This window comes from Delphinus delphis, chromosome 2 (assembly GCF_949987515.2).
Source record: "Delphinus delphis chromosome 2, mDelDel1.2, whole genome shotgun sequence".
Lineage (NCBI taxonomy): Eukaryota > Metazoa > Chordata > Mammalia > Artiodactyla > Delphinidae > Delphinus > Delphinus delphis.
The window spans coordinates 142,196,264-142,221,230 of record NC_082684.1 but is presented as its reverse complement, the minus strand read 5'-3'; the positions used below and the strand labels follow the sequence as shown (position 1 = coordinate 142,221,230).

Sequence of the window (24,967 nt, the reverse complement as noted above, 5' to 3'; positions counted from 1 at the left end):
GACATTATGTTTACATGAGTGGAAGGAGTTGTTGGCAACCACATCTGTAGACAATCTATCACAATCCTTAAACGAGTAAGTGCAGAACTGAGGGTAGAATACATTTGTCTGCCTTTCAATCCACTGTTTTTTCCATTACACATCTCTCTCACATACCACCATTGCTTCAGGGAGACACAGGCTGTCTCCAAGTCCCCTACATTATATGGCTTAGAGTCTCACCAACCATAAAGCTGTTATTACCTTGAGCCTTGTTATATGCAATCAGTATATGATAATGTATTATATTTGAAGACGTGGCCAGAAGAGGAAAAAGATTTATCTGGAAAACCCAACATCCAAATAATAGGAGTTCTAGAAAGAAAAATAGACAAAATGGAGGGGAGAAAATCACGAAGAAATAACTGAAGACCATTTTCTAGAACTGAAGGCTGAGTCTTTAGATTGAAAAAGCTGCAAGAAATGGAAAAACAAACCCAAGGCACATTAACGTGAAATTTCAGAACACTGGATGGGGCCAGGGAGAAATTCCTAAAAGATTCCAGAGAGATTAAAAAAATAAGTCATATATGAAAGGTAAGAAAGGAGAATGTCATGATAAGACTCAGATCTTAGTTTCCAAATACTATTCCCCAGTAAATGGTCCAGTTCTTAGAGAAATGGCTGGTTCCAGAGGTGGGACAGAGAGAAAATACATGATGGGCTTTGAGCTAAATGACTTATGGGAACATATCAAAAAGACACAAAAGCCAACTTGAAGGGGTTCTCACTGGTTAAAATTGGGGGCAATGTGAGCATCATATTGAATAATGATAGGAACTGATGATACACATTGAATAGTCTGATAGTAAAACAGAAAATACACAAAGAGGGGACAGAAAAAGCTCTTAGAGAAGAATGCTAACTTATAAATGTATCAGGAAAGATAAATATAAAAAATCATTATTTTGCAACTAGAATTCCATACCCAGCCAAACAATAAATCAAGAATGCATGCATAATTAACAGTTTTCAAAAATGTTGTTTATGCCTATGTGCCCTGTGTTAAGTTTCCCAAGGCTGCCGTAACAAGTTACCACAAACCTGGTGGCTTAAAAAACACAAATGTATTCTCTTGCAGTTCTGGAAGCCAGAAGTGTGAAAGTGAGGTATCAGTAGGGCTATACTCCCTCTGGAGGCTCTAAAGCTGAATGCTTCCTTGTCTCTTCCAGCTTCTGGCAGCCCCAGTCATTCTCTGCGACTGTATCACTCCAATCTCTTCCTCCATCTTCACAAGGCCCTCTTCTCTGTTTCTGCATCTCCTCCTCTTCTTTCAGAAGAACACTTCTCATTGGATTTAGGAACAACCTAGATAATCGAGGATAATCTCATCTTGAGATCTGTAACTTAATTACATCTGCAAAGACCCTTTTTCCAAATTAGGAAATACTCACAGATTCTGAGGCTTAGGATGGAGACATAAGCTTTGGGGGGCCACCATTCATCCCACTATACACCCCGTCTCAGGAGACTTCTGAATGATGTACTTCACCAAAACAAGAGAATAGAGCAAAAACTGGAGCATTGGATCCAGAAAACCAGGGATTCAATGCACAAATAAGTGAACAGAATTCCCAGAATGATGGGGGAGAACTTGGAACAATAGCTGTGCAGCAGGCATACAGAGCAACCAGTGTAAGGAATTCCCTGGCGGTCCAGTGGTTAGGACTCCGTGCTTTCACTGCCGAAGGCCCGGGTTTGATCCCTAGTTGGGGAACTAAGATCCCACAAGCCGTGCAGCACGGCCAAAAAAAGAAAAAAAAAAAAAAAAAAACAGCAACCAGTCTAGCTTGGAGAAGAGGACCAAAGGCTCTAGCACAAATGCCTCAGAAAGAGTAGGAGGAAGAAATTACCCCAGGTGTTTGAACATACTGAGAAGACATTAACAGCTTCACTGGGTGGCTTAGGAACGAATTTGTGAGCGTGATAAGAAAAACTATTGATATCAAATGAAAAGCTTCAGGAAAACAAAAAATATTGCAGCATGCTATAAACTGAATGTTTATATCCTCCCCACATTCGTATCTTGAAACCTAACCCTCCATGTGAGGGTATTTAGAGATGGGGCTTTGGGGAAGTGATTAGGCCATGAGAGCAGAACGCTCACATGGGATTAGTACTTTTATAAAAGAGGCCAGGAGTAGAGAATGGACTTCAGGACACGGGGAGGGGGAAGGGTAAACTGGGACAAAGTGAGAGAGTGGCATGGACATATATACACTACCAAATGTAAAATAGACAGCTAGTGGGAAGCAGCTGCACAGCACAGGGAGATCAGCTTGGTGCTTTGCGACCACCTAGAGGGGTGGGATAAGGAGGGTGGGAGGGAGACCCAAGAGGGAGGGGATATGGGGAAACACATATGCATATAGCTGATTCACTCTGTTATACAGCAGAAACTAACACAACACTGTAAAGCAATTATACTTCAATAAAGATGTTAAAAAAAAGAGGCCCAGGGAATTCCCTGGGGGTCAAGGGCCCAGGTTCAACCCCTGGTTGGGGAACTAAGATCCCACAAGCCTCGTGGGTCCTCACCAGACCTTGATCTTGGACTTACCTATCTCCAGAACCGTGTGAAATAAATTTCTGTTGCACATAAGCCACGCAATCTATGGCAGTTTGTTATAGCAGCCCAAATGGACTGAGACGCAACATTATATTCTCCAAAGATGACCACAGTAATATTTCCCATCCCAGATGCTCTTCTAGAATTTTGCCACTTGACCATCAAGAGGAGGAGGGTATGCCCAGCCCCCTTGAATCTCATGACCTGCTGTGACTTATTTGACCAACAGAATGCTGTGTGACTTCTGAGGCTAGATCCTGATTGTATTTCTACCTTGTTTACTTGAGACATTTGCCTTGGAATCCAGCCACCATGCCATGAGGAAGCCCAAGCAGCAGATGGAGACGTTCCAAAGTCTATACCTGACAGCCAGTGCCAACCTGACATCTGTGTGAGCTCTCTTGAAGGTGGACCATGCCAGCTAAATATGAGTGGACACAAGCCTTTCCCACCAAGCTCTGTCCAAACTGCAAACTAGTGAGCAAAACAAATTATTGTTTTCAGAAACTAAATTTGGAGCTGGTTACTTATGCAGCAATATATAGCTGAAACAGTTGCCATGAGAAGGAAACGTCTGTTTTAGTTTATTGGTTTGGTTTGGTTTGGTTTGGGTTTTTTTGCTCTGAACACCCTTTTTTCTCCTACTTCCTTTGCCTAATACTTGATGTGATGTCTGGAGCTCCCTCGGTTACTGTGGACCTTGAGGAAAACTGGAAGATGGAAACTAGGCACACAAAGGATGGAGATCAAAAAACTTGAGGATGAAGACAAAAGCACAGGGCAAAAAGTCAGGAGGAGGCTGTTTTCCTGACGGATGTGAAACCATCAATTCAATCCTGGACTGCTTTCCTCCAGATTTCTTGTACATGAAAGAAAAAATAAATTTCTACCTTATTTAAAATACTTACATCCAGTCTCTGTTACTAACAAATAAGCTTAACTCTGATTTATATAGAATTGATATAGAATTCTTGTGTAAATATGTGACTTTTAGAACTATTCACCTATATAACTTAGCTGAAGATAAATATTAAAAGAGGAGGGAAGATGGAAGGGAGGGAGGTAGAGAGGAAGAAAGGAAGGAAGGGAAGGAGGGAAGGAAGGAAGGAAGAGAGGGAGGGAAGAAGGTAGAGGAGAATCAGAGAGACTGAGTCCATGAATGAGAGTGGGGCTTGGAGTGAACCAGTTCTGGCATCTTGTTCTGTTTCTGTTTTTTTTTTTAATAAATTTATTTATTTATTTTTGGCTGCGTTGGGTCTTTGTTGCTGCGTGCGGGCTTTCTCTAGTTGCGGTGAGTGGGGGCTACTCTTCGTTGCGGTGTGCGGGCTTCTCATTGTGGTGGCTTCTCTTGTTGCGGAACACAAGCTCTAGGCGTGCGGGCTTCAGTAGTTGTGACATGCGGGCTTCAGTAGTCGTGGTGCATGGGCTCTAGAGTGCAGGCTCAGTAGTTGTGGCTCACGGGCTTAGTTGCTCTGCGGCATGTGGGATCTTCCCGGACCAGGGCTCGAACTGGTGTCCCCTGCACTGGCAGGTGGATTCGTAACCACTGCGCCACCAGGGAAGTCCCTCTGCTTCTTTAACAACCGCAGTTTTCTCATTTGTGATACTGCAGGACAAATGTAAAGATTAGACAAAGTATAAAAAGTGCCTGGTGTATTGTAGGTGTTGAAAAAACAGTGGCTATTTCATTGGCTTTTTGAGTTCTTTCAGCATCTAGCTCTGCTGAGCTCATGGTACGGTTTCAATACACACTTGTTGAATAAAGGTATCATGACCCAAACCACACAGAGTACTCTGTGTGGTCAAACCACAGTTTGTTTTGTTTTCAGATATTTTCAGGGAAATGTCTGCAGTGACTTCAACCTCTCTTTCCCAGCTGTAACATATACTTTTGGTCTCAATTCATTCTCTACAAGGCATCCAGAATATCTTTCTATGAAATAGTTCTGATTACATGACCCCTCTCTGGAAACCCTTCTTGGTAGGTAGGGTCTGACTGACCTGACAGCCAATTGCCCACATCTTTCCCTTCACTCCCACCTTGCACCACTGCCAATCATACTCACGCCTCCATATGCCTTTCTCCACGCTGCTTCCCTGCCTGGAATGCCCTTTCCCACCTTCCTTAATAGTGAGTTTCTCCTCGTCTTTCAATCATCAGAGCAAATATTATTTTCTCATGAAGGAAAACCTTCCCCAAGCCCTGCAGGCAGATTTGGTGCTAATCTGTTTCTCTTGACGGTTTTTAATGTCCTTCTCCTCTCTCAGTTATCACCTTGCATCGTTATTCTTTTATTTGTTGGTCTCTGCAACTAGGCAGGAGCCCCTGGAGGACAGGCATTTGGTTGTTACTGGTTGTGCCCACACTCTTACCCAGTACCTCTTACTACTGGATTTCTCTCCATAAAACATTACCTTGTCCTTATTCATACTTAAACTTACCTGGCAAAAACTAAAAGGCTGATAGTATCCAGTGTGGTTGGAAATGGCTGAAATGGAAATGCTTATATGTTATCGGTAAGAAGGCAATTTAGCGGTATCTATCAATATTTAAAATGTTCATACCCTTCGATTCAGTGATTTTGCTTCAAGAAAGCTATCCTGAAAAGGGTGTCATACATGACCACAACATATGTGTATAGGATTTTTATTGTAGCGTTATAAGGTTGATATGCCCTAAGTGCCCATCAGTGAGGCTATTACCGACTGAAGCTAGATCAGTATGGACAGTTTTCAAAAATATAGAGTAAAACAGAAGAGAAAGCAGAATGTGAGTGTAAACCTGTGTCTGTTGGCATGCTAAGTTATTACAATACTGATATATAAAACATTATGAAAACAGATCTGGCTACACATATCCACCTTATCATGATCACTCTTATATTAAATTGCTGAGATATTGGGATGCTTCCTGAGCCATCAGAGTAGCATCTTAGGTCTTACCTCAGTACATTTTGTTGCATTTTTATGGTTTGGCAAGTCAGAGGATAAATATTTCAAACTCTCTCAGCCTCTATCATTCCTTCAAGCAGCATTTTCCACAACATATATACAAATATTACTTAGGTGCTAAGTGTCTGGAAAAATCCTAATTCTGTAATAAAAAATATATCTCTTAGCCATAAGAGTTTGCTTAAAATAGGACAGTATTTTTCATAAAATAAAATGTTTAGTGAGTATGAAAACACACATAAAGATAACTATACTTCAAATGTTTTCATCTTTATTAAATGTCTACTAGATACATTTTGAGTGTTTCAGTATTTTTATACTTTAAAGACCTTACAACTCCTGAGTTAAAAAAAGTCAATTAGACTAATAATACTAATTTGACTCTAGTTTTAAGTTAATAGCTATGTATGTACATTTACATATTTATATACGTGTGTAGGTGTATAAAAGTGTATATACACACACATGCAAATATATGGAAGGATATAGACCAAGCTGATATTGATTAGCTCTTGGGAAAGAAAATTGGTGTGTATGTGTAAAGGAGAATGCTCACCTTTTATACACTTCTTTATATTATTTGATTTTTGTTAACAATGAATACATATTACTTCTATAATTTTAAACATAGATGAAAAAAGAAATAGTGAAAAGAGGGCTTCCATCTTACACACTAAGATTATAACAGCTTGTGGCAGGCTCTGGGGAAAACTTCAATCTTCTTAATGGTATTTTTTCAAATATATTCAAGAAAATACAATTAAAAAACTATAGAGTAAAAGTTGGATATCACAGCACCCTCTGCAGAAAACACTCAATACAGTAAAATTTCATTTGATTTTTTTTAAACCAACATTTCTTTTTTTTTTTCTGGCCACGCCGCATGGCACATCAGATCTTAGTTCCCTGACCAGGATCGAACCTGTGCCCCCCACAGTGGAAGTGCAGAGTCTTAACCACTGGACCTCCAGGGAAGTCCCTCATTTGATTTTGATTCCTCGAATCATAATTTATGATAATATAACTTAGGTAGGGCCAAAGCTTACACAGTTCATATACTATATAGAAAAAATAAAAAGGTTTGCGAAGCAAGATAATATAATAAATAAGATACCTCGTGGCATGAGGTTTATGGGAAGGGTAGAATAGACTTCTTTATTCACGTAACCTTTGTCTTATTTGCAGTACTTCTTTATCCCATGGCACTATGGCTGTTTACGTACCAGGCTGTACCATTAGACAGGGAGCTCCCTGTTCGTCTTTGCAACTCCAGCACCTCGCCCAGTGTGGGCCCATGACAGGCTCTGCATCTTTAAAGACCTGACTTTGCTGGACTGTACTCTATCGCTGAGTCCTGTGCTAGTCATCATCAACCCCAGGAAGCAGAGGTTTTGGTCTGAGCTCCTATCCTAATTGAGTTTACTTGGACAAATTACCCAGGATCTATGATTCTGTTTCTTATCTGGAAAATGAGGGGCTTTGACTAGAAAATCTTCAAATTCTCTTTTAGCTCTAAAACTCAATCCTTAATATTCAAATGTAACTGATTTAGGCACATTAATGTCTATAGGCACATGGATGTTACTAAACGTAAACAGGTCTTATCTACTCATTAAAACAGACCCAACAGGGCTTCCCTGGTGGCGCAGTGGTTAGGAGTCCGCCTGCCGATGCAGGGGACACGGGTTCGTGCCCCTGTCCGGGAAGGTCCCACATGCCGCGGAGCGGCTGGGCCCATGAGCCATGGCCGCTGAACCTGCGCGTCGTGCGGAGCCTGTGCCCCTCGAGTACTGCAAAAGACAAACAAACAAACAAACAAACAGACCCAACAGGACTTCTAAATGGAAATACGTTGAATAACAAAATTATATCTCTTTGCAAGGAGATCAATAGATTATTTTTATTAAATACAACTGGCCAACTTCTTTCTCTGCATTCCGTTTTTGTAGTTGGGAAGAATACCCCTTGCATAACTGAATATATCCATATAAAGTTGTTGTTTTCATTCAGAGTCTTTGGGTCATGAGACCCTAACATGTTTTTAGTCCCTAAGTTATTCAAATGTATAGCTGTGACTGAAAAAATCACTTTAAAGTAAAATAAGTCTGTTAGAATATTATCAAAATAAAATAACAGGCAACTGTTGAATATCTCTAATGTTGCAAAGGAATTTAGATTTCTAATAATGTGAACCTGTGATAACATACTCAGATAACTAGATATGGGGATTTACATTGGGGATATACAGATGCTATCAGCATTGATAAGGCTCAAAGAGTCCTCCCCATTTTGTAAGGGGACATTGGCAAAGAGCAAGCAGTATGAAGCCGGTTCTGCAACCCAAGAGGCCAAAGTTGGAGCAGGGATGCTATGGGTCATCAAAAGTTGGGGGAGAGCTAAGCTAGGTATCAAGGGGGAAGGTGAGGACACTATGATTTGTTAAAAATTTCAAAGGACAAGGGCAAAGTCTGAACAGGAGATAAGGCCAAGGTTCTGCAGCTGGAACGACACAGAAGAAGTAGGAGGAGATCAAGAAGCGTGGTAGACAGGCTGCAGGTGAGGCTGAAGTGGCATCCACTTGCCTCTGTGGCCCAAGCTCATGTGATACCTGGGGGTCAGTCTTGGTTAACATGAAGAGCAGACACAGATGCTGAACTGTCTCTGCCATTGCTTCAGCCAACAATGCAAAAAAGGAGAACAAGAAGGAGGAGAAGAGGAGGACGATGACCGTGGAAGAGAGCATTGTGAGGGAGGATACTGTGCGACTGTGACACAGAGAGAAAGGGACTGACAGTCTGTACTCCTGACCTAGGCATACCTATCATCTCTTATCATCTCCACCTTAGTCTCTGCATCTGGGAACTAGGCATTTTAGCCCACATCTTCTGTGAGGCTTTTGCCAGTTCTTAAATTTATAAGACCTTGCTAAAAACAGAGTTTCAAATTCTGTAAGACTCCATTAAAACAATCACTGAAAGATTCATAATCCGACTTTATTATTCAGGCAGTAGAATTTTGGTTCAACGCCTCAACACTTTGGCACCTGGTTTTCCTGGGGCCCTTGATAAGAATTCCTGATTGCTTTCTAACAGGGTGGATCTCAGGACTGTGTTAGAAGCAAAAGGCAAACAGATGGGTGAGCTGCTCTAATCAACTCTAGTTGCAGTTTTTTCCTTTTGTCTTTTCAAATGAGAAGTTAGTCTTCCCCAAATCCCAACGCTCCACTCCCTAATTTGGAGATAAACCAGATGATTTCACTGGTCTTTTCCCTTCTCTGGTTTCTATGACTCATCAACTACAGCAACCAGGGTGGGGTTAAAAAAAACAACCCTAATATTCAGGTTATGCCACAGCTCAAAAGGAAGGAATCTAAGAAAAGCTGTTAAGATTGTAAAACAATGAAAAAAAAATATGACTCACAACACTCCTAACTTGTTAATCTTTCCCAGGAGGTTTCCCTATATCCGGTGCCCCCATCTTTTCTCTTTAATTATCAATTACATGAATGTTTTGTTTATTGTTTTACACATATTTTTCTATGAAATTAGTAAAATGCTTAATCTAGTATAGATAGAAGCCTACTTGATTTTGATCACTCATGTCCCTGAGAAAGCTACCAGTATCTATCTGACTATAGAAATCAGGGTAAATTCATTTAATTTAACCAACATTGAGCATCCACTATACACCAGGTACTAGGGTAAGACTGCATAGCAGATGTGTAATAGGAGAAAACACATTAACTCTAACTTCAAGATCTGGTGGAGGTAAATGAGTAATTGTAATTTAACAAATGTATCAGAAATGAAATCAAAATGCTAGGGGAGCCCAGCAGCAGTTAACCCTTAGAGGAAGGAAGTAAGACAGTCCCTCTTGGTCAATGCATTCACAGTTACTCATAGCTATTTGAAGTCATTGTGCAATCATAAAACAGGAAATGTACCATATACCAAAGTATTCCATATCCATGGGAGGCGTCAATGTAGAGAGATGTGGCTGTTAGTTTTTAAAAATTTCATTCCAGGGACTTCCCTGGTGGCGCAGTGGTTAAGAATCCGCCTGCCAATGCAGGCGACACGGGTTCGAACCCTGGTCCAGGAAGATCCCACATGCCGTGCAGCAACTAAGCCCGAGCGCCACAACTACTGAGCCTGTGCTCTAGAGCCCGCAAGCCACAACTACTGAGCCCACGTGCCACAACTACTGAAGCCCGCGCACCTAGAGCCCATGCTCTACAACAAGAGAAGCCACCGCAATGAGAAGCCCACACACTGCAACAGAGTAGCCCCCATTCACCGCAACTAGACAAAGCCCGTGCACAGCAACGAAGACCCAATGCAGACAAAAATAAATAAATAAAATTAATTAATTTAAAAAAAAAGAAAAAAATTTCATTCAATTATAAAAACTGGTAAAGAGGATTAGTCACTGGAGAAGGTGTATATTTATTTAATGGCACCGTTGTCTAAACTGTGGAAATATTTTTGGAAATTCTCCACTTAAGTATTTCCCTCAGAGCCTAAGGCAAATCCTGGTCACTTGGGAGGAGTTTTGAGGAACAGCTAAAGGACACTCTGAGACAAGGTCCATGACTAAGAGAGCAAAAAATAGCAGGAGGAGAGAATACCTCCAACTAGGATTAAAAACACATGAAGGCGTGATCGGGTCCTCGTTTGATTACATGGTTCAATGGACTCAGTAGTACTTTTTTTCTAGTTTTAAGGAAATTTGATTGTTCTGATATGAGGTCTGAAGTGGATATCTATCAGCCCAATAAAGTTTTCAGAGTTCCTGAGATGCTAAATATTCAAAATTATGTAATACTATTTAAAAGTAATGTTTTTGGTGAAAAATGTCCAAAAATATACTGGATTGAGGTGGAATCTTCAATAATGACACATCTATGGATGAGGTACTTATATAACAAAAAAGATTCTCAAAAACCCAATACTCCCATGGGCAAGGGAATAGCCAAGTTTGCTGCAGTTTCCAGTGAATGACATCAGCCTCCTGTAAGTCTCCAGCAAAATGAACTCAGTTAATACCATCAGTCCCTTTCCCCTTCCAGAGCCAGTGGTATGCATGTGGGCATTCTGGAGAGCTGGAACAAACCTAGACAGAACCCCAGAGGAAAAGGAAAAGGCACAGAGTTGGTGGATACAGAGCTGCCCCAGAGACCTCTACCAGCCAGTTCTCACAAAGGTTGACTACTCTCCTGGAGCTGCAGTTATTCTTCCTTCATAAACAGAAATCATTTCTCAGAATTGTTAATATTGCTTTTGCTAGTCTTTTAACAAGTTGGTCTATTTATAAGTTAGGAACATAAAAAGAAGAATCATCCACCTTGTATTGTTAAAAAAAAAAATACATGAAGCATGAACACACTTGATATCAAACTGAAAAGGAATGGGGGGCGGGGGCATGTCCTGAGACCCACATGGGTTAGCAGTGTTGGTCTCCATATTATTATTAAGTTTTAACGGGTTACGGTCAATTTTCTCTCTCAAGGCTGTAGTATCCATTTTAAACGTTTAAACATTAACATAAATATCACATGAACATTGAAACGTTCTGGGGAGGAGGTCATGCTGTGATTTACACAGATTCTCAAGTCCCTGAGGGAGGGCAACTTGGGCTTCAATTTGGGCACTGCTGCTTGCCTCACTTTCTTTTTCTTTCCTAGACTCCAGACTCCAAGCTTTAAAAGGTTAGGAGAGTCCAGCTAGGTAAAAGTAACATTTAAAGAGTTAACCATCCTTTATTAAGCGACCTTCTTGGGAGGATACTACCTTTTTTTTTTTTTGCAGATTTAGAATCCACTTCCAAGTGATACAACTGGAATTTGATTCCCCAAAGAACAACTTCTGTAAAGGAACCCTTATCCCATTTAGCTTTGAGCCCTAGAGGAAGGAGAGGCATCTGACTTACCTTGTGTGAGGATCTGTAGTACTTATTATCCATTTCTGACGTGTCCAACTCCAGTAGATTTAAGATCTGCACCTTCTATCTCATTGGCTTGGCCACATTCTCACAAATCTGGCAGGCATATTTGGTACTGCAGAAACAAAAGTGAACAGACTGCCGATTAACGTTAATCACCATAACCTCAGGTTTAGACTGAGGTCTAAACCTTTGATTCCCTTGATTCCCCCACCCTCAGGCTTCCCTACTGTCCATTCTGCCTCCCAATCTATCTGACATATTACTGCCATACTTTCCATTATAGAAGTTTAATCATGTTGCCCACATCGACTGCCACCCTCATTAAAAAGCTTTTGATTACTTCCCATCTCAAGACAATACCCTCTGTTTCTGAGAAGGCACTCTTAAGTTCTCCCAAGTACACTTTCTTAGGTTCCTTTTGGTCTCTTCACCGTAGTTACCCTGGGCGGGCCTTAGGCACCCTGGATATCCTGCCATTACAACATGCTGTGCATGTTTCTATCTCTGCAGCATAGATCATACTTTGTCCCTGAGCTTGAAATTTCCCTTCCAGTCTGACAAACTCCTTTCAAGTTTTAACTCAACTGACATCTCCAATTGATGTGATCTGACAATTCTTCACATTTATACAGTGACTTGCAGTTTAAAAAGAACTTTTATATCCATTATTTATTGGAAGGCCACTAGAGCCTGTAGAATATGCTGGGAAGGCATCAAATTCTGGATTTTACAGTTGAAAAGACCCAGGCTCAAAGAGGGGAGAGAGACAGCCTTAGCAAATGGTGGAGTTGAGACTAACTCAGTGCTCTCTGCTACCCCCTCATCGCTTGCCTCTTCCAACAAACTCTGGACTGGCTACTTCTAAGACTCAGCCTCTCTTACCTCTCCAAGTTGCAGCTGACAGTCTTTAACATTCTGAAGATTTCCCCAACTGCTGGACGTGAATTAACTCTAGCAGGGGCTCCTGGGAGGCAGAAGGCTTGGCTGACAGCAAACTCAGCACTCCCTCATATGCAAAATGACACTTTGGCCTTAGGCACTTAGTAAGGTACACAGTCCTTGCTCCTTAAGAGTAAAAGTTTTCAGGCACTAGAGTGTAGCATTAAAAAAAGCCAAACTGAATTAGGGACTGACCTACCACTTCATTAGTTTCCCAACATACACACATATACAAAGACATTCAAGCCTGATGCACTGTGATTTCAGTCTCCCTCACCCTCTTCCCGAACTCAAAAGAACTCATTGTATAATTGGACAGAGACTATTTCCAGCTGCCCACTGCGGCACTTGGGAAACTATAATTTGCATCACTTTTAGTGGGGCAGAGGGCAGATAATATACTTGTGAAATGTATTCAATTATTTATTTTTCACATTAGTAAAACGGCTGTTTGCATATTGTTGGGACCCAAGACTAGCGGAACATAAAACACAAACTCCATAAAATACATTCTATTTCTTAGTTTTATAGAAATGTTAACTTTCTCATTCAATTAAACAAAGAGATTGTAATCACTTTATTACCTATTTCGGACTCATTTCTCACTTTCAGTTGAAAACTTTCAGGAGTAAATTTAAATATTGTCTCATGGAGGATGATGCAGTCAGTAAGACTGTTCCTGGACACAACATCCTATTTATTTGCAGTCCTATCTAACAGGCTAAAATCAAAATACCTTCCTTACAGTTTAGTTTCTGCAGTCTAAGTTGGGCAGAATTTTGTTGAAAGAGCAGTTTGCAGACTGGGGAGGAGCTGAGTTTACTTGGCATTCACACAACCCCAGAGCTGTGGAGCAGGCTTCTTTTCAGCATGCTGGTGACTGGACATGGGTCTCACTCTTTGACAAGGGAAGTTTGTTGTTTTTTGTTTTTCTGCCGCAGAAAGAATCACAGATTACATATTCATGTCCAAACAAGTTTTGGGTGCTAGATAGAATGTTTTTAAGAGGTTTTAAATACAGTGTCTTCCAAATTGTTAAATCTAACCTGAATTTATACTTACCTTGTTGCTCTTAAATGACATATAGTAACATTGTGAGCTAGACAGTATTGTAAAAATGTATCCAAAACATGGAACTTCAGTCTTTCTGGATAGGTGACTGGCATGGCCTTTAATAAGCACAAGTTTTAATTTTTATTATTTATTTATTGCTTGCTTGCTTGCTTGTGGGATCTTAGTTCCTCGACCAGGGATCGAACCTGGGCCCTCAGCAGTGAAAGTGTGCAGTCCTAACCACTGGACCACCAAGGGTTTCCCTAAATACAAGTTTTTAAATTTCTTTTCTTGTGCAGGGCTCATAGCTGCCCATAGACTTGCCCTTATGAGTAAGGGATCTAAGACTGAGCTAGAGACAACTTAGCCGCATGCTGGTATATGGCGAGGTATCAGCACAATTTAGGTGTTGATGCAGCATCTGGAGGCTGCCTCGCCCTGTGCTTGGTCTTGGGTTAGACACACAGCTGTATAAAAACATAATTGTTGCCTGTGAGGAGCTTACGGTCTGTTTAGGGACTTTTGCAAAATACTTGAAAGAGAATAATATAGGTAACAACTGACATTCAAAATTTGTGGTATTATAATAAGTACAGTAGGAATTTAAAGCAGAGAAGTTTTGTTTTTAGGGTTTTGAACTGTAAGGAAAATTTCATGCCCGGGACCCTAAAAACAGGAGTGCCTGATTCCCCCACCACTTCCTTTAGATTCTTCTGTCTTTCTGCCTGATTGATTATTCAATCTAATAGACTTTTCTCTTCAGTCTTCATCCTCCTTGACCTTCCTATAATACCTGACACTGAACAACACATTTTTCACAAACTTTTCTTTGTTTTTAATTAATTAATTTTCTATTTACTTCTGGCTGTGTTGGGTCTTTGTTCCTTCATGTGGGCTTTCTCTAGTTGTGGTTAGCAGGGGCTACTCTTTGTTGCAGTGCACAGGCTTCTCATTGCGGTGGCTTCTCTTGTTGCAGAGCACGGGCTGTAGGTGCATGGACTTCAGTAGTTATGGCACACGGGCTCAGTAGTTGTGGCGTGCAGGCTTCAGTAGTTGTGGCCCACGAGCTCTAGAGCACAGGCTCAGTAGTTGTGGTGCCCAGGCTTAGTTGCTCCGCAGCATGTGGGATCTTCCCGGACCAGGGCTTGAACCCGTGTCCCCTGCATTGGCAGGCGGATTCTTAACCACTGTGCTACCAGGGTAGTCCCTTCACAAACTTTCTATTCTGAAATAATCTCAAATTTATAAAGAAGTTGTAGAAATAGTACATATAGCTCCTATATACCTTTCACCAAGCCACCCTGTTAACGTTTCTCTGCCCAAGTCCTCCAATTTGAGACTAAGTTGTAGACGTGATGTTCCATTACCAATTTTTACTTCAGTGTTTATTTCCTAAGCACAAGGCATGCTCTAACATAACCACAGCAAAGGAAATTAACATAGATACATTACTACCATGTAATCTACAAACTCCAAGTTTTGCTGGTTGTTCCAATAATGTCCTTTACTGGACTATACATACAAACCAGGATTATGAGTCCCATTAACTTAGTCTTTAAGTAAAACAGTCCTCCAGTGTTTCTCTGTCTTTCATGATCCTGTCAGTTTTGAAGATTGCTGACCAATTACTTTACAGACTATGCCTTTGCGTTTCTCTGGTATTTCCTTATAACTTACGCATATTTGGCAGGAACATACCACATGTGTTCTTCTTCATGCATACCTAGAAACACACATTGTTAATTTGTCTCATTACTGGTGATATCAACTTTAGTTACTTGGTTAAAATAGTTTCTGCCAGGTTTCTTCAGCATTAACTAATAAGCATGTTATACTTATTAATAATAATAACTATCTGGCAGTGAGGTTCTTTAAGACTATGAAGTATTCCTATTTGCCATCAAATTTTCACCCACTGCATTTATCCTTTGATGATTTTTAGCTTTATTATTATTATAATGGTTGCAAATTGTGACTTCTCTAATTCCATCATTCTCTCTAGATTAATTGATTGGCATTCTACCACATAATATTCTCTTTTGCCCCATTTTTAAATTCACTCATATCTGTATGAGCTTGTGGACTACTATTTTACTCAAAGGATTTCAATCTGTTACTCTCATTATTTCATGCTCAAACTACAACCGACCTGGGAACTCCTTTAAGCTAGCTCCTGTGTTCTTTTGACATGCACTCATCATTCGTTGAGCATTTTCACACTTCCAGGTACATCTTACAGCTTCCCTTCCCCATTCTTGGAATTAGTAATTTCTCCAAGGAGCCCCAGTTTCTTTAAGTGAAGAATGGGACTTGGAAACCAAGATCTGGGTGCTGGTGCTAGGTGTGCTCATTACTACTAGAGTGCCATTGCTTCTAGACCCTATCAGCAGAATTAGGAAATATGTATGCATATGTACACACACACATCTATGTCTCCATCTCTCTATATATTAAGTACCATGATTTCATTTCCAATTCCAAACCAATACTACAGGGTTTATTCTTGCCTTCCTCTTTCCCATTATTCTCAATGTATTTATTTGTTCAATTAATCTGGTATGTAACCAAACTCCTAGCCCCTTGACCCAAATAAAGCGGAAGTGGAAGAAAAAGAGTTAAAAAAAAAAGCCATCTTGGTTGCAGAAATGCCCCAATTTTTTGGTATGTCAGCCCAAAGGTGGGTCCCCACCTTCCTGTTTCTTTCTAAGTTACAGACCCACATTTTCAGTCTATAGGTTCTGTAGGATATCACCTTAATTGTACTGCCAACATTTGGTTGAAAACATAACTAGTTGTCTGTTCACCCCATCCATGTTCTCCGATATTTTCATACTGTAAAATAGTATGAAGACTTTTTCCTTTCTAAATAAACCTTTATATTGTAATTCCTAAAACTGATCATGTCATCTTGCTAAAAAAGCCTTCAATAAATCTTCATTGCTTTTATTGATTGATTGATTGATTTAATAAATTTATTTATTTTTGGCTGGTTGGGTCTTTTTTGCCACATGCGGGACTTCTCTAGTTGCGGTGAGCCGGGTCTACTCTTCGTTGTGGTGCATGGGCTTCTCGTTGCCGTGGCTTCTCTTGTAGAGCACGGGCTCTAGGCGCGAGGGCTTCAGTAGTTGTGGCACACGGGCTCAGTAGTTGTGGCTCACAGGCTCTAGAGTGCAAGCTCAGTAGTTGTGGCACACAGGCTTAGTTGCTCCACAGCATGTAGGATCTTCCCGGACCAGGGCTCGAACTCGTGTCCCCTGCATTGGCAGGCGGATTCTTAACCACTGCACCACCAGGGAAGCCCTCTTCATTGTTTTTAGAATCAAATCAAACTATCTGGAAATAACAGTCAATACCTTCCGCTATCAAGCTTTAACTTACCTCTTCAACTTCATCTTCCATTTATCATCCTTTACCTCCATGCTTATTAAATAAGCATATTCGTTATTTCCTAAAACTAGCTCTTTTCATAAGAATTTCCCTCATGCCCTAATGCTTTGCTTCCTTTTAATCCACATTGATATTTTACTTGTCTTTCAAACACAGCTTAAAAGTCATTTCTACCATGAGTTTCTCTTTACTTCCATGTATCCCTTTTTCTTACTCCCTTCACTATTACGTCACTTGAATATTCTGCTCTGTATTATAGCTAATTGTGCATACCTATCTCCCCAACTAGATTAGGTAATACCCTTAAGGCAGAAACCAATCTTATTTATCTTTAAATCTCAAGAGACTGGTATAATGTATTACAATAGATGCTCAAATACACATTATCAATTCAAAAGAGGACAGGCAAAGTTTTGAGAGGCATGAATAAATGCAAGCAGATGTAGCTTTACTGTAAAAGCATGCAGGTAGGGACAAGAATGGCTACTTTTTGTGTTGGTAAAGCCTGACTGGAGCAGATGTTGCATTAATGCAGGGCTTGGGAGAGACCTGAGACCCATGGCAATGGTGTGGCACTGCCTTACTGGAGTGTGCCTTTTAAGACTAACATGCAAAAGGGAAGGAGTAATTCAAGCCACTAACCACAGATTCTTTAGGTTTCTTCACTTTCAAAACAGCAATTAATTTACATCCAGGCTTCCCCCCAACCCCAGTTCCTTAGAGAATTAACCGGGTTATACCATGCACGTACAACAATTAAAAACTAACCCATGGTAGGTCCTTGCTTGATCACTTTCTAACAGTAGCTCATATACTGAAAGCAAACATATACGCCAAAGTAACTGAATCTTCCTATTTGTTGAAGCAACCTGGAGACCAATCCTAGAAATATATGTCTGGGCCTCGACTCTTTCAGTAAGCTTTGCTCAGCAGATCGGACCCAATCCCCAGATAGATGCTTGTGTGTCTGCCCTTATGTACTTTGATAAACAGTCTGGACGCTAGCCGCGGGAAGACAGCAAGAGTGGAAGGATCAAAGAAATGCATACCCTTTATTTCCACATCTCAGTGAGAAACTCGATAAATCCTGACATCAAATACTCTTAAGATTTGATTAAAAAGTACCTACCATACTCAGCCATAAAAAGAAACAAAATTGAGTTATTTGTAGTGAGGTGGATGGACCTAGAGTCTGTCATGCAGAGTGAAGTAAGTCAGAAAGAGAGAAACAAATACCAAATACCGTATGCTAACACATACATATGGAATCTTAAAAAAAAACAAACAAACAATGGTTCTGAAGAACCTAGGGGCAGGACAGGAATAAAGACGCAGATGTAGATAATGGACTTGAGGACACAGGGAGGGGGAAGGGTAAGCTGGGACAAAGTGAGAGAGTGGCATGGACTTTATTTTATACTACCAAATGTAAAATAGATAGCTAGTGGGAAGCAGCCGCATAGCACAGGGAGATCAGCTCAGTGCTTTGTGACCACCTAGAGGGGTGGGATAGGGAGGGTGGGAGGGAGACCACGAGGGAGGAGATACGGGGATATATGTATATGTATAGCTGATTCATTTTGTTATAAAGCAGAAACTAACACACCATTGTAAAGCAATTATACTCCAATAAAGATGTTAAAAAAAAAGTACCCACCATATGCCTATAAAACATGAAAAACATCTTAATATCTCTACCAGCATGTCCATCAAGAACTTCATATTTAGTATGTTGGTAATAAAATATTAAAAAGTGTTCTCTCCCCTCTCTACCTTAAACCTGTGCCTCCTTCTATTATCTCTAAAACGTTCATGGTGTCCAAATACAAAATCCAAGTAGAAATGGAAAGGAATAGGTTAACTTCCTTTGCAGTTGCAAAAGAAGATCCAAACAGAGCTATTTCCAAGTTTTGCAATAAAGATTTTCATTGTTTCCACCTCACTTTCTCATTCCTTAACATTCATAAATCTGACTTCCATTGTAGCCACTTTAACGAAACTTCTCCTTTTACTGAAGTTCTATGGTTCTTCCTGGGGCTCTATTCATGGTCCTTTCTTCATTTCACTCATTACTGCAATGTCATCCTTTTCTCTAATTTCAATCACCACACATACACCAACAATCCCCAAATCTGTACTAAAGAGATCAGGCTTCTCTCTCTTGAGTTCAAAACTCAAATGAGCAACTATCTTTGACACCAACTATCTCTATGTCAGATTTAACATGCTGGTAATAAGGAATTTTTTAAAAGTGTCCTCTCTTTTTCTCTACACCTTAAACCTATTTCTTCTGTATGCCTAAAATGTTCATGGCATTTGTGAAGGTTTAAAAATATGTTCACTAAATCTTTTTATACTCCTCCCTTCACGAGGTGAAGCCTGAGTGTGGACTTAGTGACTTATTTCTAACAAGGAGACTATGGCACAAGTGACAGTATTTGACTTCCAGGCCTAGGCCTTAAAAGACACTGTGTCTTCCTCCTTGCTCTGTCTTGGATTGCTCTCTCTGGGGTAAGCAGCTGCTACGTCAAGAGGACACTCAAGCAGACCTATAGAGAGGTACATGTGGTGAGCATGAAGCTTCTTGCTAACAGCCAACAAGAGAATGAGAACTTCCACTGCTACCACGAGACAGCTTCCTTGGAAGCAGATGCTCCAGGCCCACGCAAGCCTTCGGACGACTGCAGCCCTAGCCAACAGTTTGACTGCAACTTTATGAGGCCTTGAGCCAGAGGCACCCAGCTAAGCTGCACCTGGACTCCTGACCCACAGAAACTCTGAGATAATAATTATTTGTAGTTTTAACTAGTAAGTTTTGGGGTAACTTATTATGAGGCAATAATGGCACACCAAGACCCAGAATCCAAGGAATACAAGTGGTGAATGGAAATGACCATTTTAAGTGAGCTCTCTCCCCACTCTAATCACACTCCTCCTCGTACTTTCTCAGTAAGTAACAGTTATTTACCCAGTATCCATATGAGGAAGCTGGAAGTCATATTTGACTCTCCCTACCAACTATATCACCAAGTTATCATTTTTTTTCTTCCATCACTTGAGCCCATCCCTACTTTTTTTTTGTTTTTGCCGCACCACACGGCATGTGGGATCTTAGTTCCCCGACCAGGGATTGAACCTGCGCCCCCTGCAGTGGAAGCACCAAGTCTTAACCACTGGACTGCCAGGGAAGTTCCCCATCCCTACTCTTATTGCTTTAGTTCAGGGCCTTTACCATTTTTCAATTTTGGTAAGATACCTTTGCAACTTTTCTCCTTCCCTATAGTCTTTCCCAGCTCCATTCCATTCTCTAGATTAATGCCAATAAGAACTTTTTGAAGAATATATCTGATCATGTTATTTATTTTTATTAAAAAATCACTACTGGTTCCCACATTGCACAGGACAAAATTCAAATGTCATAGCATGGCACGTCTGTCGTGTCCTATAGCTTTTTCTCTCATCTCCACGTTCACAGCCTACAATCTGGCCATCTTTCGCCTTTGCATATGCTGCTTTCTTTCTGTGTGGAAGATCTTTCATTCTTTCCTTATAATTCTTACTCTTTTTTAAAAGACTCAGCTCAAGGTTTATCTCAGAACCTTCCTTAATTATCAGGTCCAGATTAGATGACTTTCTTATAGTACTTTATCAGGGCACTTATCACATAGATCAGCATGTGTCTTCCACTAGAATGGTAGCTCCTGAGGAAAAAAAAAATCTATCCTCGATACCTAGACATTCATTTATTCCTACATTCAACTTATATCTACTGAGCAACTACAATAGACACTGTATTAGGTGTTTGTTACACACTAGTGAACAAAACAAATATGCCCTACCCTGGCATAGCTTGTATTCTATTCAAGAAGAAAGACAGTAAGTTAAATAAACAAATATTGTGATATATGAAAAAAGAATTTTATCAGAGGGTAAACATAAGGACCTACTTTAGGTTGTGTGGCATACAGTACAGATGCACTCATACATTTACTGAATGAAATGTTTATACCTTCACCTCAGAGATATAAGTGGGTCAGGCTCATCACATCCTTGCCAACATTGAGTCTGTTTTTTTTTAAATCTTTGCTCATACTGTCAATGTCACTTTCTTGCTTATACATTCTCAGTACTAAAAATCAAGAAAAAGAACACAAGACAAGATCAAATATACATTAGAAAAAAGAGGCTTGATAAAGCACAAGTGGAAAACAAAGTCTAGCTTTATATTATCACGGTTACTCACATAGCTGGCTAAGATAATTTCAAAATAACCACCTGTAAGATCACACATTTTACTAAGTAAAAAGTATACTAAAAAAATGAAAGCCAACTCTTTCTGGTATTCAGAAGTCTGAAGCAATCATTGTTTAGTTTTTTTAAAAGAGCAAATTCCAAGGGAATCCCTGCCGCTCCCTTGGTTCACTGCCAAATAACTCACAGCTGGAATATTTCTGGGAAATATGGGTATGTGACAAAGTTAAAAAAAGATCAAGACCACTGAAAACCAAGCTCAATATTTTAAAATGGGAATGGCAGGATGAGGAAACTATATATTAAAATGCATAAAACAATTTTACTAGTAATTGCTCATTAATTTAAAAAAAATTTATAACCAACCAAAAAAATCAAAACTTGGTAGTAAATAAAGTACTTAACTGCTATTTATAACAGTTGAGAAGGTTTCTAGGACTAGTTTCTTATATTAATATAAAATGCATAAAAAATTCCAAAAAAACAGCAAATATTGCCCTATATTACAAAGCTTGTATTTTACAAAAGACGCACATATTTAGTGCACATTAAAGAAGAGGAATACAAAAGTTAAATAAGTCCATCCCTTCTTAAGTCCATCCCTTCTTAGTATTGACTATAATAACATCAATTGATCATGCCTTTTTCCAAATTCATCTCCACGGTCTTGAAAAATTTAAATGAATCAGTGTAGATGAAGAAAAATACCTTCCGTTTTACCACACATTAGCCTTGTTGGTTGAAATATGAGATTTTTCTGGAAACTATACTCATCTCTTTGCTTTTAGTAGCCTATTTCAACACTTAGCCAGGATTTGTGCCAAGAGATAGAGGCATTCGTCACCGAACCTGTTACACCACAAGAATTTTTTCTTTTTAAACTGATGACTGCCCAATAAAAAACTGTTAACTTACTTGTGAATTTTCAGAGGCAGAGGGTTTTTTATTTTTTATTTTCCTTTTTGTCTTCTGGAATGGAATTTCACCAAGTTTTTCAAGATATTAACTTCTTTAACCTGCATCAATCATCATTTTAAAGTAGTATATAAAAACTGTCAAATGGGTCAGAAATAAGGTTTATGTAGTTCAAAATTATCTCTGACAGTGGCAAGATTTAACCTTTTGAGCCAACCTCAACAGACCGACAATACAACTCAAATTATTAACATAATACATAATGATAAATATTGCTCTCGCAAAAGCAAATTGTTTTCCTACTTAAAATTTTTTGCAAAAGGTCTACTATAAAAATATTTTCTTCTCTCTTTATTTCCCTGCCACGATAATGTTAAACCATATCTGGAGTCTCCTCAAACATCAGGTGTTAAGAGCACAACATTCCATTTTAGTTGGATCACTGCTTCACATAGTCAATGTGTATTTTCAAGGCACTATAAAAACTCTCAAGAACAGTAAAAGAAAAACATTCCTCTTGCCTACAGATCTTTCAGGTATATTTCCCCTCAAACTTTTCTAAATTGATTGTTGTGATAACTGGTTTTTCTTCATTTTCCATGGTACAGTCCTTAAGTTATTTTTCTTTTACTTGGAGCCACTCCTTCATTTTCAACTTGCTGAGCAGGCAGACTTTTGGTTTCCATGGAAACTGAATTCCTGCGGCTGCGGGTAGGCATTCTTGTTCCACCAACCTAAGAGATGAAGCAAAGAACAGGATGGCTTAACATGTTTACAACGTTCTTAAACACAGTCAACTCTATTATTTACAAATGGACTAATTTCCTTGCAAATGGTCCTTTATATATTTTTAATCCCTAGCCACTTAACTGCTTCTAAGCAAGCTTTAACCTGACAGAGTTTTAAAGTACGAAACTTTCAAATAACAATCAGGGAAGGAGATACATCAGGGTAAACGGAGAGAAGTGAAGAGGAAAACCACACTTTGTGCTAAATTTGGGAAAGTTTGAAAGCTAAATGAGAAAATGCAGGAATGACAGGCCTTTAGAGAAATGTGCTTACAATAATGAAACTGAAGGGCGGGAGAAATGAAAAATAGGAAGGGAGGGAAAGGAAATACAAGAAGGTCAGAGGTGGTAAAGAGAGAGAAGAAATTATGAAATGGAGAAAGAGAGACAGAGTAAGAAAAACAGAAGAGTCCAAAAAAGGAGGATAAAAAGAATAAAAGGGAAATGAAGGGAAAAGAAAAAAGACCCCAATTTGAGTTGAGAGGCTGGAAGAGCAAGAAAGAAAGAAAGAAAAAGGGAAAGGAAAAATTGGAAGGCAATTACAGAGGATGGGAAAAGAGGAAGAAGGGAAGCAGGGGGAAGAAGCTTTGTTGGGGTGCTGGTTCTACCTTAATATCTACTCTTCCTCAGCACAAGGTGCTACTCAATCCCACTTTCTAGCTCACACAGTCTAGGGAAGAGAGAGTGTATTTTTAGGATGCAATCCCTTGCTAATTGCAGTCCCACTGAAGATGAGGTCTGGAAATACTGTCATCCCCTTGGCCACTGGAAGAGTATAAAATTTTTAAATGGGGTAATGGAGAAAGCCAGGCATTACAGAGAAGGACAAAAGCTGTGCAGCCTGAAACCATTTTCCCAGAACTTGTCCATATCTACCCCTATTTTCTTTAGTGACCTTGCACCCCTTTCTATTTCTTCACATCTTCTCCAGTGTGTTTCAGACCTGGAAATGATTGTAATTCCAATCACACTCTCTCATATTCCTTATACAACAGAAATATTACTAGCATTGCCCCAAGAGGCTACTGGCTCACTAAGAATGAATCAAACTCCAGCTACCCTCACCTAATATCTTGTCTCTTTAGGGGCATTTTTTGGTTTACAATTAGATGGTTAGAAAAGACAAATTTGAGTTAGGGTTTGAGTCTGCCAGTCTGTCTGTCTGAATCTGAAGAACTTTTTTAACATACAGATTAAAAAATTGCTGTGATTTTTAGATTATGTATACCACTCCCCACTCAACTGGTATTTACTATAAAAGTATACTGACCACACTAATTATATCTACCACATTGCAAGCATTTTGACCCTATATGTGTATGTGTGTATGAGCATGAGTGTGTGTGTCTGTGTGTGTGTGTGTGTGTGTGTGTGTGTGTGTGTGAGTGAGAGAGAGATCCATATTTATAGCAGAAGTTGTGGAAGGAGAAAAGGGATAGGCACAAGGCCATGATAAAAAGACTAGAATCAGAAGTCTGGAGTAGCAAAGGAAGCAAATGGGATCCTCCTATTAAGCTCTGCTTGATGCAAAAAGAGGCAGACACAGGCTTTACTGGGGTATCTCTCAGGATTAGTGCTTAAGGTACTACTACACAAAGGTGACATCTGAGTTCAAGTGGACTAGGGACTAAGGAATCGTATTAGAGGCAGAGATATCTGTCATATGAGTTTTTACATCATGAAATAAGTAGATCATTTCTGTTCCATATAAGATCTTACGTCCCAGGGTTTCCTGAAGCTCTTGTCTTTTCCTTTGCTGCTAAAGCTGGAATCCCTGTCTGTGCTTATTAGCTTGGTAGGATTAGAAAGTCTCATTCCCATGGCCTCGCTAGGAGGAAGTAAGGGAGAAAGATGGGGGCAATTCCTACATATGTAGGACCAGATTGTAGGGAGATGTGTAAGAGATCACCAAAAACTTTCCATGGGCTTAAAAAAACATCAAACCAAGCACTAGTTAGCTAATTGTCTACTGTACCTAATGTTTGGCTGTACAACAACCTGGTCCTAGACAATCTCACTAACGATTTGTCCTTGGACTGAATGCATGAAATATCTTCAAAAAAACACAAATCAACAAATGCTCAGCATATACATAATTAAGCTGTTTATATTTATGTGGTCAAATCCTGAA

At 39.8% G+C, this 24,967-nt stretch overlaps 1 protein-coding gene and 1 long non-coding RNA gene across 6 annotated transcripts in view; both read right to left on the bottom strand.

The window, feature by feature from the left end:
* Nucleotides 1–3,858: 3,858 nt before the first annotated feature.
* On the bottom strand, nucleotides 3,859–12,126 carry LOC132420947 (uncharacterized). The gene is made up of 3 exons (XR_009518477.1): nucleotides 11,489–12,126; nucleotides 5,552–5,702; nucleotides 3,859–4,214 (listed from the first exon to the last, which is right to left on the bottom strand). It is a non-coding gene; the product is annotated as an uncharacterized lncRNA (long non-coding RNA).
* An 8,765-nt stretch (nucleotides 12,127–20,891) lies between these two features.
* ICE2 (interactor of little elongation complex ELL subunit 2) overlaps nucleotides 20,892–24,967 on the bottom strand; it is a 67,669-nt gene continuing 63,593 nt past the window's right edge. For 4 of the 5 annotated variants that reach the window (XM_060005864.1, XM_060005862.1, XM_060005865.1 and 1 more), the window contains 2 exons: nucleotides 22,049–22,782; nucleotides 20,892–21,011 (listed from right to left, as the gene is read on the bottom strand). In XM_060005864.1, the coding sequence (XP_059861847.1) occupies nucleotides 22,660–22,782 (123 nt within the window). In that variant the 3' untranslated portion in view covers nucleotides 20,892–21,011; nucleotides 22,049–22,659. Of the gene's footprint in view, nucleotides 22,783–24,967 lie in introns of all 5 variants that reach the window. The other variant, XM_060005863.1, reaches the window with a different exon arrangement.